The 13,222-nt window shown below is 41.3% G+C and overlaps 1 protein-coding gene across 1 annotated transcript in view; it reads right to left on the bottom strand.

Moving 5' to 3' along the window:
* Window positions 1-1,799: 1,799 nt before the first annotated feature.
* The window catches only part of CDK13 (cyclin dependent kinase 13), a 49,786-nt gene continuing 38,363 nt past the window's right edge, over window positions 1,800-13,222 (bottom strand). The window contains exons 12-14 of the mRNA XM_086615028.1: window positions 11,684-11,889; window positions 8,029-8,586; window positions 1,800-6,941 (exon numbers count right to left, since the gene is read on the bottom strand). Of these exons, the coding sequence (XP_086471154.1) occupies window positions 6,085-6,941; window positions 8,029-8,586; window positions 11,684-11,889 (1,621 nt within the window). The 3' untranslated portion in view covers window positions 1,800-6,084. The remainder of the gene's footprint in view (window positions 6,942-8,028; window positions 8,587-11,683; window positions 11,890-13,222) is intronic.

A 13,222-nucleotide genomic window follows, 5' to 3' on the forward strand; every position in this document is an offset into this window, starting at 1 on the left:
GAAGAAAAAGAAAACATTACCATAGGTTCAGACTCAAAGCTCCTCCTGAGTTAAATCACACTGACTCTGAGTTTTCCCCACAGGCAATAAAAAAAACCCACCCAAAACAAGCCGCCCTAACTAGCTAGTGGCTTTGAAAGCAAAACCCTCAAACACCATGGGAGCGAACACATTTGACTGGGAAAAGAAACAGTTCCCCCCATTTGTCAAACAAAGGTCTGTCTCCCTTTGTTTGTTGTTGCTGCCAAGAGCTCTGACTTGCATTTTCTTCCATGTGAGGGGGGAGTTTGGTGGCTCTAATCCCCTTCATCCGGATAGCCTGTCAGAGCTTACAGGCATTCCTTAAAAATAGAAGCAACCTAATCCCGGTTCAGCTAATTTAACAGAAGTTTCTGCAAAATTGTGTGGTTCTTTCAAAGCTAACAGGCAATAATTCATGGCTGTGACATGCAACTGTTTGCTCCCTCTTCTCTTGCCACCCATTTCACAGATGGATTCCTTGCTCTGTGTCAATACAGGCCGCTGTTCCGCAGTTATTTACGTCTCTCCTCTTTCACTTGATGCTATTTTATTTGCCGCTGAGGACACCGATTCACATGCAGATCCCACTGGAATTATGACTGGTGCCCTTTCGCACAGCCCAGTGGCCACATAGCACCAACAGCTGAATGAATGGGACGCAGCAGCCTTCTCAAACCGTTACAGCTTCACACCCTGGTCGCAATAGCAGCTTTCATGAGAAAAAACGGAGCAGGCAACTAGAAACTGTTTCACCCATCTGGCTGACCTGCTATGTGCAAGTCACCATCCTACTTAATAGGGCGCTGGTCAGCGGAAGGAAAATCCAGGCTTTCGTTGTAGCTGCTGCCCAAGAACTGTCTCCAAAGTGAGGAGATGCTTTGGGCTACAGCTACACACTTTGCCAGCATCGAGGACACCCACGTAACTGGTGCTGGCCCACACGCCTTCCCGTTGCCCCTTCACCACCCACCTTCTGACTTCATCAATGACAGTTATTGGAGCGATGACAGCAGCTGTCTGCCCGACCTGGAGTTTAAAAGTACCGAAGATACGGGAAGTGGCTTATTTTTGGATGGAAATACAGCATGAATTGAAAGATGCAAATGTTTTCATTGGATGAGCTGATACAGTAGGGAAAAAAGCAGAGAAGCCTCAGGCATTCACAGCACAGTTGCTGCAGCCACGCTGGATTTACAGCGCTTCACCCAGCAGCGTGCGCACGCAGCCAGGCACCCAGAACACCTGCTGCTTCCCTGGGTTTGGGTTTGACTTCCCACCGCTCCTAACACGCACGCACCCCATCCTCTTCCAAGCGACAGAGGTGGGAAGTGTTAACTGCACCTCTGCTGGGACAGCGCTAAGGAAAAAATGTCACGTTACATATAGCCCATCGTCCTGGAAAGCTCAGGCAACAGGCGCTGGAAACACCAGCATCTTCTCAGCACGGGAGGGACCTGGTTCCCTGAACCCGTCCCAGGACGCTGCCTGCATTTCCTGCACCATCAGTGCTCACCACTGCATCCACCGGAAGCCCCGTGCTCCCAACAGCCACCCCTGCTGCCAGTCGCTGCTGTTTTCCTTTGAAAAAGTACCGGAGCAGTAAATATTTTTTTTAGTAACTTGCAGAGTTTTAACACATTGAAAATTATCTTCATTTGGATACGGATAAAAATAACTTGGTTTAACACAATGTTCTTTTGAAAGACTGTTTGAAAACCAGAGAGGGAAAACAACGAAAGATTTCTAAGTTTTCAATGTATTTTATTTACAGGCCGCACAATACATTTTATATACAAATGGCTTAAAGTAACAAAGAGTAAGCAAGCTGAAGCGTAACAATTTGATTATTTTAAATTAGGTTGTCTTGAAATAACTCCTGCGATAAAGTATTCTTCACCCTGATAAGCAAAAGTTAGTTCGATTTTAAGTCAACCCAAGGTCGTTTCATTTTTAAATACAGAATTCTAATCAGTTTTCCGGTGATTCCTTAATTTCATGACACACTTCTGCATATATAGAACATCCCAAAACTATCAAGAAGGGAAATAGCCAAAATCTCCCCCATTTAAAAAAAAAAAAACCAACAGTGTAACAGAATAGACTGGAGAAATGTTGCATGTAAAACACTTGCGTGTTTTATTAGTGAAAAGAAGGATGCAAGAACTACATCGGAGATATTTTTCTCTCGGAAACAGAATTCATGGTCTGAGATCTAATTGGCCTGCAGGCAAGAGGCATCCTATGTTACTTCAGTTTTTACCGCACAATTATCTACTCAACTCATCCAACTGTAAACCTCACCAGAACTGAAACTGCCTCCTGCACCACGCGAAAGGAGAAGAGCACTCAAACCGCAAGAACTCACGTTACAGCGCTTATCGCCTCTTTCTAGAAATCACCTTACACTATTGTGGGATGGAGAAAATTTAACCTAGACCATGTTTTATGGAAACATAAGAAAAAAAACAGAAATCCACCATTTTAAAATTATTTTTCCAAGAAATTATATTAACATTTAAGGATACACGCATTTTTACACCTCTTCCCTAACACTGCTTCTTCTGTTCAAGATAACAACTACTGATGCATGATAAAAGCTGCTTCCTGTTCCTTTGGTTGATTTTAAGTATTGTAATAGTCCAAGCATTTTAGGTCACGGTCACAGCAGTCCAGTCGTGCTCGCTTTCTTCCTCTTCGTATGGCTAAAGACCACTGAATATAAATAATGAAGTACTTGCTACTTGACAGTCCATGATTACAGTATTTTCCTATGTTTATTTAGAAATACAAACACACAACACTTACTTTTCGATGTAGTGTCCGGGTCTCTGTAGCACACTTTGGAATTGCAGCACAGAAAATGTAAACCCAACGGAATGGTGGGGGGGGGAAGTAACAAAAGCCACAGTTCCACAGAAAAATAACGTGGTTTCCAGAACGCCTGCGACTGCATCAAAAATGGAACGGCCACATGATGTAAAACGCCAAACTAGTACAGACTCACTCTGCTGAGTGAAATTTGTTCGACAGCACAAAATTCTCAACTGACATAAGCACCTGGTCATGTGATTTAATTCAAAAGAAACTTTGCTAGGTAACACACAGGTCCGGTGTACTACGTGGACCTACAGTCCTTAGACCTGGCCAGTTCCCTGGCTGCTAACCTGCCCAGAGGCAACTCCAGGGCCAGGGGAATGTGGCTGCGGGGAGAAATCCTCCTGCCACGCATCCCGAGGGCTGCGCTGCAGAGGGAGGGCAGAGCTCCGTACCCACACACAGCTTCGACCAGCCCAGGAAGGAAAGGCTGCCGGCGTAAGAGGCGAGAAGATCCCGGAGTTGCGGAGAAGGTAATCTCTTCAGTTATCATATATGGAAATATGGCAACTTTCCCTCCAGAATTACCCCAAGCAACACTGCTGTCCCAGGCAAATAAGTGTTCAAAGTCACAGGCTTTGTAATCCTTGAACTGAATTTGGGGAAAAGTCATCCTGCAGTGCGCATCCGCCACAGCGTGCCAGAGTTTTAATTGTGATTCACCTGGAAGTCAACTGTCTGTTGCATCTCCTTCTCTTCCCTCACAGTCAGGATTACTCGTGCTGGGTGTTATTTCATGGCTGAGAACCAAAACCCGTTTCGGTGGCACGATGCAACATCAGCCTACTGCCAGCCCGTAAGGAAACTGCACTGTCACTTACACATGCAGAGGGGACTGACTTCTCTGCATTAAATGAGGGGAACTAAATGACCTGAAAATTTTACCTCCAAAAGGGAAGCAGTAGGAGACGTCTTCCTTGGATTTTTGTATTGGAAGTCAAATCATTTAGTCCTCTGAGAGCTACCTTCCACTTGAACTTACCTGCTTTTTTAGCGAACTATCACCTGCAGTTACACGGGAAGTGCAGCAGAGTACCCCAGGCTGCACGTTTGCAGTGAAACAACTGCCTAAGAGCTTTGTAAGTCTTTTGCTCAAATGTGGAAAAAAAACCCAATCTGTGCATATCACTGTGGGATTTTCTTTTTTTTCTTTTTTTTGAGATTAGTAAGCAAAAAGCCTTAGCTGACACTGTCCATATCTAACTGACACCAGTGACTTTTGCCTTTAAAATTTTACTAGCAGAAAAATGCTACGGGGGTGTCCTTACTCAAGGAAAACTATCCCATGCACTGTCATTTACACGTGAAGCTTTTCTTTTTCTTAAACACAGGCTATTCGGGTCATAAGGATCTGTTTCTGACCAGGGTCGCTTCTATTTTCCGATCACAGGATTTTTTTTACTGAGTCTACTGAAGGCAACTGCCAGACTTACAGGGACATGGTAAGCAGCGTGACTCTGTCTCCATTTCTCATTTGCCAGATCCTCAAACACTACGTAGTTAGCGAAGTGAGACTCTCCATGTTCTACAATGTGGTAGTTAGCCATATACGAACCAGGATTTTCAACTAAAACAAAACAAAACACCAACAACTTTGGCTTCTATTCTGAAAATCCAAAAAGTCACTGACAAGACTACGTTTGTAATAGTGTAAGTAGAAATTTTACTTTTTAAAAAGTAATAATTAAACACTCAGTTACATAAGGTACCGATTTGTCAACTGGATAATCAGTTGGAAAATTGTTTCCAATATGGGCTTTTAAAACATTCTTTTACGTACATGCAAAATATAACCATACCTCCTCTCTGCAGGAGAGAGACCACTCGTTGTCAAAGGAAAAAAAAACATGCTGGAAGTTGTAATTAATATGAGGAATGGCTCTTGGTAAGAGTTTTAACTACAGTCATTTTATCCGTTGTTCAGAGAGACTCGATTCCAATATTAAAATGTTCTGTGGAACAGCAGATGTAAAATCAATTAATTGGCACAACCAAAAGTTTACAGAGAATTAGAACTAGTGTCAAACGTTTTGCTGTTGCTTTAAACACTGGTCGTTTTTCCTTTGGTTACTTCCTATAATGCCGTACTTGTGGTAAAAAGAAGACAGTGTCAGCTTTTCACACAAAGTAAAGTAATTACTGCTGATGACATTTACGAGAGAAAACTATTTCATCACTTGGTAAGGACATATAAAGTATAGTTTATTTGGCAGAGGAACGAAAACACTTAGTACAACTCCAAGAGGGAGCTGAGGAAAAACTATACTTTTCGTTCTTCTCCTCACTTTCATCGTTACTCATGAAGTTCAATTTGGAAATTACGGTTTCATCAAGATAAGATTGGGTCTCTAAATAACTGGCCCGCTTGAAGTAAACAGCACAAGGTTATGACCTATTTGAGTTGCCTATTATTTTCTGAATTTTTCTGTTAGCTACTTAAGTTTAGGTATTATTTTCATATCAATCTATGAAGTACTTCCAAATTTTTGCAGACCTTAAGCTTACATGTTAAGGCACTTACCATTCAAGTAAAACAGTTTTTATATAAACAAGCCTGGGAGATGGAGAGAACATTTTACCAGAACATCCTTTTTTTTTTTTTTTTCTTGAAAGAAAAAAAAATAACATTGACCAAATATTTATAAAATTTTGCATCAAGAGAAAGGTTGTGTTTTATTATCTGAAATGAGCACAAAGTACACCTTCCACAATAACACTGAAAGCAGTGCAAAGACTGACAGTGACCTTTGACTAAAGGTAGTTCTGTAAAAAGAAAAATACCAAATAAATCAGTGCCCTGCTTTGATTGTTGTAAAATTTTTTTTTACATAAAAGTTGGTCCAAACTTACAAAAAAAGCACAAATGTGCATAGTTCAGAACATCTGAAAGAGTGCCATAAAAAGCTGATGTCCCTAAATTTAGCATCCACTTAAAACTGCCAAAATACAAAATAAAATTCAGAACTAGAGTTTGTGAACATGTACAATCAATTTAACTAGTTTTCAGACAGCATGGGTTTTAAGCATTTTTAATTTTTCCTACTGTATGCAAGACCCTTTTCCACATAAAAATAAAGCTGTTCAATTAACATTATTCAAGTCTGTTGAACTGCTGCTTTAAACTGCAGCTAGGGGGAAAAAAAAAAGTTTTTCCAGATAAAAACGATGTGCCTGAGGAAAAACAGATACTCAATATGGTAATCCTCTGCCTCGCCCTCTCACCGCAGATGTGCTAATGTGTCCCCTGTATCCCTGGGAATAGCCAGGTCCTTGGGCAGGAGAAGTCCAAGTCTGTCCATGCATGTGGCTGATGCCACTGGGATTTTCCTGTAAGTTACTTCCGTAGCTATAGTTGTGCATCTTTGCGGGCAAAGAGTGCGTACTCTCTGGTCCTGCGGAAGCGTCACCGCTGCTCCCCAGAACCGGAATCGGGCCGTGGCTGTATTCAAACCTATGGTCTTTATCTCCACTGAATAGCATGGGGCCAGTGTTGAGGTAAATGTCTCCATAACTACTCACTGAGCTGGAAAAGGATTCTGAAAAGGCCGATGGAGGAGGGGCACCACCAGAGTGAGATGAAGCAGTACTGTAGTTATCCAAAGACTGAATATCCGAGCTTCCAAGGAAGCTCCTCCTTTCTAATGCTCCTGATGATCCACTTCCTATTCCGTCGCTACTGCCGTAACGGGCAGATGAAAAGGAAGATGATGCAAAGTTATCCTTGTAGTCTGGGCCTGTTACATAGGAGTCTCTGGCCTGATAATCCACACTCATTTGTACTGGCTCCTCCGTTGTCGCCTGAGCTTGATGCTGAGCAAGCAGCTGCAGAAGAGCCGCTTTCACTCCTGCGTGAGGATCTGTTCCTGAAGAGTTAGTTACAGGCAAATGCTGGTTCTCTGTCCGATAATCAAGGTCTTCATCAGTGAGAGGCGGAGGCTCCGGCGGCTCTGGGGGACGCTGGTCTGGAGGCAAGATCCGAGGGCGTTCTTGTTCAGGTGTTCGGTTTAGAAGCCTCATCTCGGACTGCCTAACCATATCCTCTTGACCTGAGCAGATGAAAAAGAAAAGCTTTGGAATAAAGATATACAATAACAGTACCAGAAAGGAAAGGACTCTTTCCTGGAACAATACAGAGGTTTGTTACTTCAGTTCTCATTAACTTATTAGTTGAATTTATTGGTAGTTGGACAGATTATTTTGGAGAAGGCAACAGCTCATTTGCCTCAGAAGGGTGATGCAGGTTTCTCCTCAAAGTAAGATTACTAGGCAAGCAGTTAAAAAAAAATAGTACAAGTTCCTTAAAAAAAAAAAAAAACAACCCAAAACCAAAACAAGAGTCAAGCAACACATGAAAACCAGAAAATTCAAAGAGGGATCAGAAAAGATTTGCAAATAGGGATAAAAGTCTTGAGGGACTAAAGGACACCCTATCAAGGAACAGCAAAACTTAAAGTTAAAAAAAAAAACCATAAAAAAACACCACCCAAGAAAACCCTCAAAACCCACCCCCAAACCACTTCAGAATATTTCTTTCAACAGCTGCAAACACCACAGAGCAATACATAAACCACAGAATTGAAACAGCAATCCAAAAAGATCAACAACAGAGCTCTAAGCTTTGAGAAGACTAAGGAAGCCGCCACCATACCGCAACAGAAACCTTCAACCATGCGTGCTAGTGAGTTACAGGTAACCACTTACAGAATTTGACACTAAGAAATTCCTCTCGTCAGCATTAAAAACAAAACACCGTCTCCCCAGAACAGGCTTTACCTGAACACACAGTCAAAACTGGCAAATTCCATCTATGCATTTGCTAGAGAAGACTCTCTTCTCCACCACTAACACCACTAAGAAAAGCCCAACCCCCCAAAATAATGGCCAGTGTCACTGTCTGAGCAGAAATACTATCGGCACTTGTACACCTCTTAAAGTGGGGATCACCTTTTGCTCTGCCTGCCTGGCACCTATGGTAAGACACAAATTCTATGATGCAGACATAAAACGTAACAAAACCAGTTTAATCACCTCTCCTGTACTCACACAGACCCACATGTTAACTCTACCCCCAAACTATTACGTCTCCACTGCTCAAGGTATTATCTGCCCGTTAGCAATCAAGACCTTCAGTACCTGCAGACGTATATAATGACTTGATCAGATGCGGGTAGCCGGGTGCCGGAGACTCCACGTCGTCCCGGCTGACGGACACAGGAGTGGTGGGCTCTGGAGGCTGCCTGAGTTGTAATGACATTTCACTTCCTGATCCGTTTTCCTTCTCCTCCACCACGGAATCTTTTTGTTTTGTTTGCTGAGCCTTTATTAACTGAGACAAGAGAACAGCAAACGCACTCTGCACAGCTGCCTGGGCAGCATCGGTCTCGACCTTAGGCTGGCTCAGCTGAGCAGGTGGCACAGGAGGCTGCGTGACCGTTGGCTGTTTTAGAGGCTCCTGTTCAGGCGGTGGTGGCGGCGGCGGTGGCTGCTGCTGCTGTTCTGACTGTTTTTCACCTGCTGACAAAATTCCAGCAGGAAGATTTATTTTATTTAGTTGCTGCTGAGTCTCTGGGTTTACCTTAATATTCAACACTTGGGCAAACTGTGCCAAACTAACGCTTGTTTTAGACTGTAGAAGGTTTAGCAGGATTGCCACTTCATTCTGGTTTAACTGCTGTCCAGTGCTTGTTTTTGCTAAAGACAAAAAAGGTGGTTTTAAGTGTTATTTAGAACTGGCATATTTCAGAAACTCAAAATTACGACTAATCTAGCATGGCTGACACAACTGGCAAAGCATGGGTTTGGACAACATAGAAATGGAATGCTTTTACATATTAGCAGCCTTTGGGGGAGTATCTATAGGAAATGGAACAGTAAGATCCAACATAAAGAAAGTGACTTCCAAGGGGTGCGCACACACACTTGGACAGATGAGAAACATCAAGCTGGAGCTCAATTTTCCACAATACAGCTAAGCTGGGGCTTAAGGCCACCTGCTTTAAGCAGCTGTAAGATTTCCAATCCCTGCAAAACTTCCTATCTTTGACATATCACATCCCTCTGTTAAAAAGTGGCCATCTGCAAAAAGCATTTCCAGTCATATTCCAGCCCATTCTAATTCAGCATCTGGATTCTAACACCTGCTCAAGTAACCAGGCTCTAGGTGACCCAGAAGCTAGTGGTATAAATGCAAAAGCAAGTGCTGAGTTTCAAGGACAAGAAGTCAAACACTGAGTAGCAGGAAAATGCAAGTTTATGATGAAACTCCATTTCATTTCTTCAATGAAATGGAGTTTGCCACAAGTGAAGAGGACATTAAGATGATGCAGGGGAATATGAGTAAGGAAGTCAGAATATCAAAGTAATTTCTTAGTTTCAAACATCCACTGTGGAAGTTTATTTTGAAAGTAGTAGTGAAGCAGCATGGGTTTCAACATGCCCTATGAGCAGATGACTTAGAGAAGCAGTTAAAAATTTTTAAAAAATGAGTGTGTGTGACTGCTGGCAGAGATTTTTTTTTTTAACCCAGACCAACACAAACACATTCTGTCCTCTTCTATCCCTGCCATTCTGCTAATTCAGCAATATATTAATTCATAGCAGATTCAAAGCCATGCCTTAAAAAAATGGTCACACATACTATTAAGTATTTGCCTTGCAAGACTAAGAGCAGCACAGCTGGAAAGCGCTGCAAAATCCACAACATACCACCCTACACTTGTGGATGTGCACCAGGATACAAGCACTTGGAACCTACTCAGGCAGGATCCAGGGACTTCAACAATTTTATATATTTATATAAATAATAATTTTTTTTAAAATCACCTTTTATTTGGCAATATAGAAAAAGACATCATTTCTAATGCCTTGTACTGCTGGCCCTCCCTCAGATATCATGCTTAACAGTTGATTTTGTAACATCTGAGGATGGTATACTCAACATTCACACTTCTCTCATACTCTCAGCAGAAAAAAAAAAAAAAAAAGGCAGAAAAATGCCAAACAGGGAAACTAATCTTCCTGTTCTGTACTCTGGGTAGTTTCAAGTCCATTCCAAGAGCGAACTGTACTCTGGGAAATCTGGCAGTTTTTATCAGAACAGAATCAATGAGCTCCTGTTAAATTTTATGATGCAAGAACTAGGGGTCTCGTTTATGAATCGGAACATTAGCAATTGATCCAAGCTCTTTTTTAACCTCTTCTTTTGGGGTGCTCAGAAACAAATGCAACAGTTTTGTTTAAAGCATGCGTTTGTACGTAGATTTTTTCAGTGTGTCTTATTGATGATATTATCTAAGGTGCATTATGGCTTCCAGAAGTGTTTTGCTTAATACAGAAAACACCTCTGTGCTGAGCTGTCCAAGCTCCACCGAGAATTAAATTATCTTTTTTTCTATCTAGTTATAGTTTCATATGTACATACAGATAAGCAGCAGTACAGGTCTGAATGATTCCTTCTCTATTTGTTTAGTTTATTTTGCATGGTGTTTAACGACTAATAAACAGTCTCTCATTGGGCTACCTGTTATAAAAGCACAAAGGAAATAATTGCTATTTTTTGGACTCTTTAAACTTCTATACAGTTTTCATTCACAGAGGAAAAAAAATGTTATGGGCTACAGAAAGCCATGCTTGAAAACACTGCCAAAAATTCATCCTAAACATACGGAGTGGCAGGAGCTCACAGTTGGCTTGAAGTGAGAAACAGGATGAACAGGAGCAAGAGGTAATAAATTGCAGTAAAACATGATGTTCAAGGCCAGGTTGGATGAGGCTTTGGGCAACCTGGTGTAGTGGAGGGTTTCCCTGCCCATGGCAGGGGGGTTGGAACTAGATGATCTATGAGGTCCCTTCCAACCCAAACCATTCTGTGATTCTATGATTGGAAGAATTCTTTTCTATATATCTTTGCACAGAGTATTTGGAGTTCTGCTCTACTGTTAAATTAAGAGTTGATTCAAGATGGTTAGTATTAACGAATTTTCAGGCCCTGTGAATGCATTTAGTATTTCTCTTCAGCTGAACTCCTGTATCAGCACCATAGGATTTATGGTCACTTTACACTATCAAAAATAGTCTAAATTAAATTTATCAGGTATCCATTTGGGATTGTTACTCTGTATATTTCTACGTATTACGAGAGAACTATCACCAAACTGCTGAGCATCTCAAATGGTGTCCACACGGGATACCATTACTTTACTCTTTATATTAAACTCAAAATTGGTCTCCAAGATACTCCAGTTAAGTTTCAGAATTAATGGCTGCGCAAAGTACAGAAGTAGCTACTTCTTGTTAAACCAGGTTTTAGGGTTTTTTTTTGGTGTTTTGTTTGGTTTTTTTACGAGTTGTTTCATCCCCAACAACTTGGAAAGCTGAAGACTAACATGCAGAGGGAATCTATTTCATTTGAAATTACAATTGTTCTAAAATCTGCCCTCTGATCAGTTTATGGATACCAATAAAGCTCCTCCAATCTATAGAGACTGTGAGGAATTTAGAGCAGCAGCTGGCTTGTGAGATTACAGAATTATAGATCAGCAAGAGACAAAATCCCCTCAGAATTCAGAGCAAGGTAGTTGCTCTGACCAGATTGATGAATTAGGTAAAACTGAAAAGAAACACCAAGTTTCCAAAAGCAAAGGCAGATCTTTTGTAGCAAAGATTTAACTTACAATAGTGTTCCTCCCTCAAGAATCCAGGAGATGTCAGTACTCTGAAAATACCATCTAAAATTCTAGAGGTGCAATCCAAGTAGGAGGTAATTATAAGAACCAAAAATATTACTGACCAAGTGCTACACTAGAGTTGCCCTGAGTTTTGAGTTGGGAAGAAGTTTGCATGCCTTGTGGGGTGCTGGTTCTGCTCTCATCCATGCCTAGAGATAGATCCTTCCTAGGGACTTTAGTTGCTGTCGAGTCATCAGTCATGCCCATCTGCTTCTGTCTTCTGCGTTTCTTACTCCACAGCTCATGGCAATCCTGCCACAAAGGAAGGCTGCAAAGAATGATTAGAGATAATCAGTTTTATCCCAGAATTTGTTGTTATTTAAAAAAAAACACACTTTTTTTTTTAACCATGTTGGTAAAATAAATGCTCAACTTATACATAACGTAACTTTGGAAAGATGAACCTACTGGAACTCAGAAATACATCAGAAACCACCCAAAGCCAGCAAAACCGCACATCTGCTTTTTCTGGCTGAAATCTCTTCACTGATAGCCTATTTCAGAAGCACAGGTCCCTCTGGCAGAAAAGGGGAGCGTCTATCTTAAAATGAGAATCAATTTTACTTTCTTGCATTCATACTTCTGAAAAGCCTAATTATTTGTGTAATTCAAGACTTCAAAATCAATGCTGCACACTTGCTATAAAACAGAATTTGCAGAGTAACAGGTAACAGAGTTAACAATATAAAAGTGGGTTTTTTCAGGGCCCAGGTGACCAATTCCTTTTGTCTGCTTGCAAAAAGTATTACTGCCTCAGGAGTTTAAATATTTGTTCACAGTGACAGACATGGCCATCTAGTATTTATAGTTGTACAGCACAGTCAATCAAGAAAGTATGTGTGTGGAGGGGGATGTAGAAGAGAAAAAGAAGTTGCAAGAATAAGTTGCAGCAATAAATAGCACTTGACACTAGCAAAGTTAGGAAACTGAGATATCCCAGTCCTTTAAGACAGATAAAAGCACAGGCAAGTCTCCTACAGAAGTCATATGCCACCAGTTTGGTCCTTCCATTACTGTTCCCTGCAGGCATCCCAATTCTGATTTCCTGAGGAACACAGAGACTCAATGGAAATAACGAGATAGGCAGTAAAAATAGTGCCTTCTGTTTTCCTATGACATGTTAATAACTGTCTAAGCAGTTCGCTCACCCAGGAACATGGAAAAATTAGGTGACAGATGACAAGAGCCACTGGAAAGGCAATTATGACAACTGCTTCCATTATTCTCTCCCTCTACATATGAGGCCAAAGACCTGCCAGGTATTTAGTCAAAAACAACTGGAAGCAAGCAAGCAAGAACTCATTGTGAGAAGTATCCTACAGTCCTTGCAAACAGCACTGTTACTTTCTTCAAGTCAACAGCTGTTTCTTCCCAAAGCAGAACTTTAGTCTTTCAAGAGAACAGTCAATGCTTTCCTGTGCACACTGTCAGAAGTGAGTGTAGCTCCTCTTCGTTTTTAAAAGGACAGCAACTACTTTGTTTTGAATTTCCATATGTCAGCTTCTAGAATGGATGCACTACCAAGCTCCTGAAAAAATCCAGATTTCTTCTCATTCATTTACTTTAAAACGCAAATGAGCAACATGCTGTACAAGCAGTAA

The sequence above is a fragment of the Tauraco erythrolophus genome, chromosome 7 (assembly GCF_009769465.1).
Source record: "Tauraco erythrolophus isolate bTauEry1 chromosome 7, bTauEry1.pri, whole genome shotgun sequence".
In the NCBI taxonomy this organism is placed as follows: Eukaryota; Metazoa; Chordata; class Aves; order Musophagiformes; family Musophagidae; genus Tauraco; species Tauraco erythrolophus.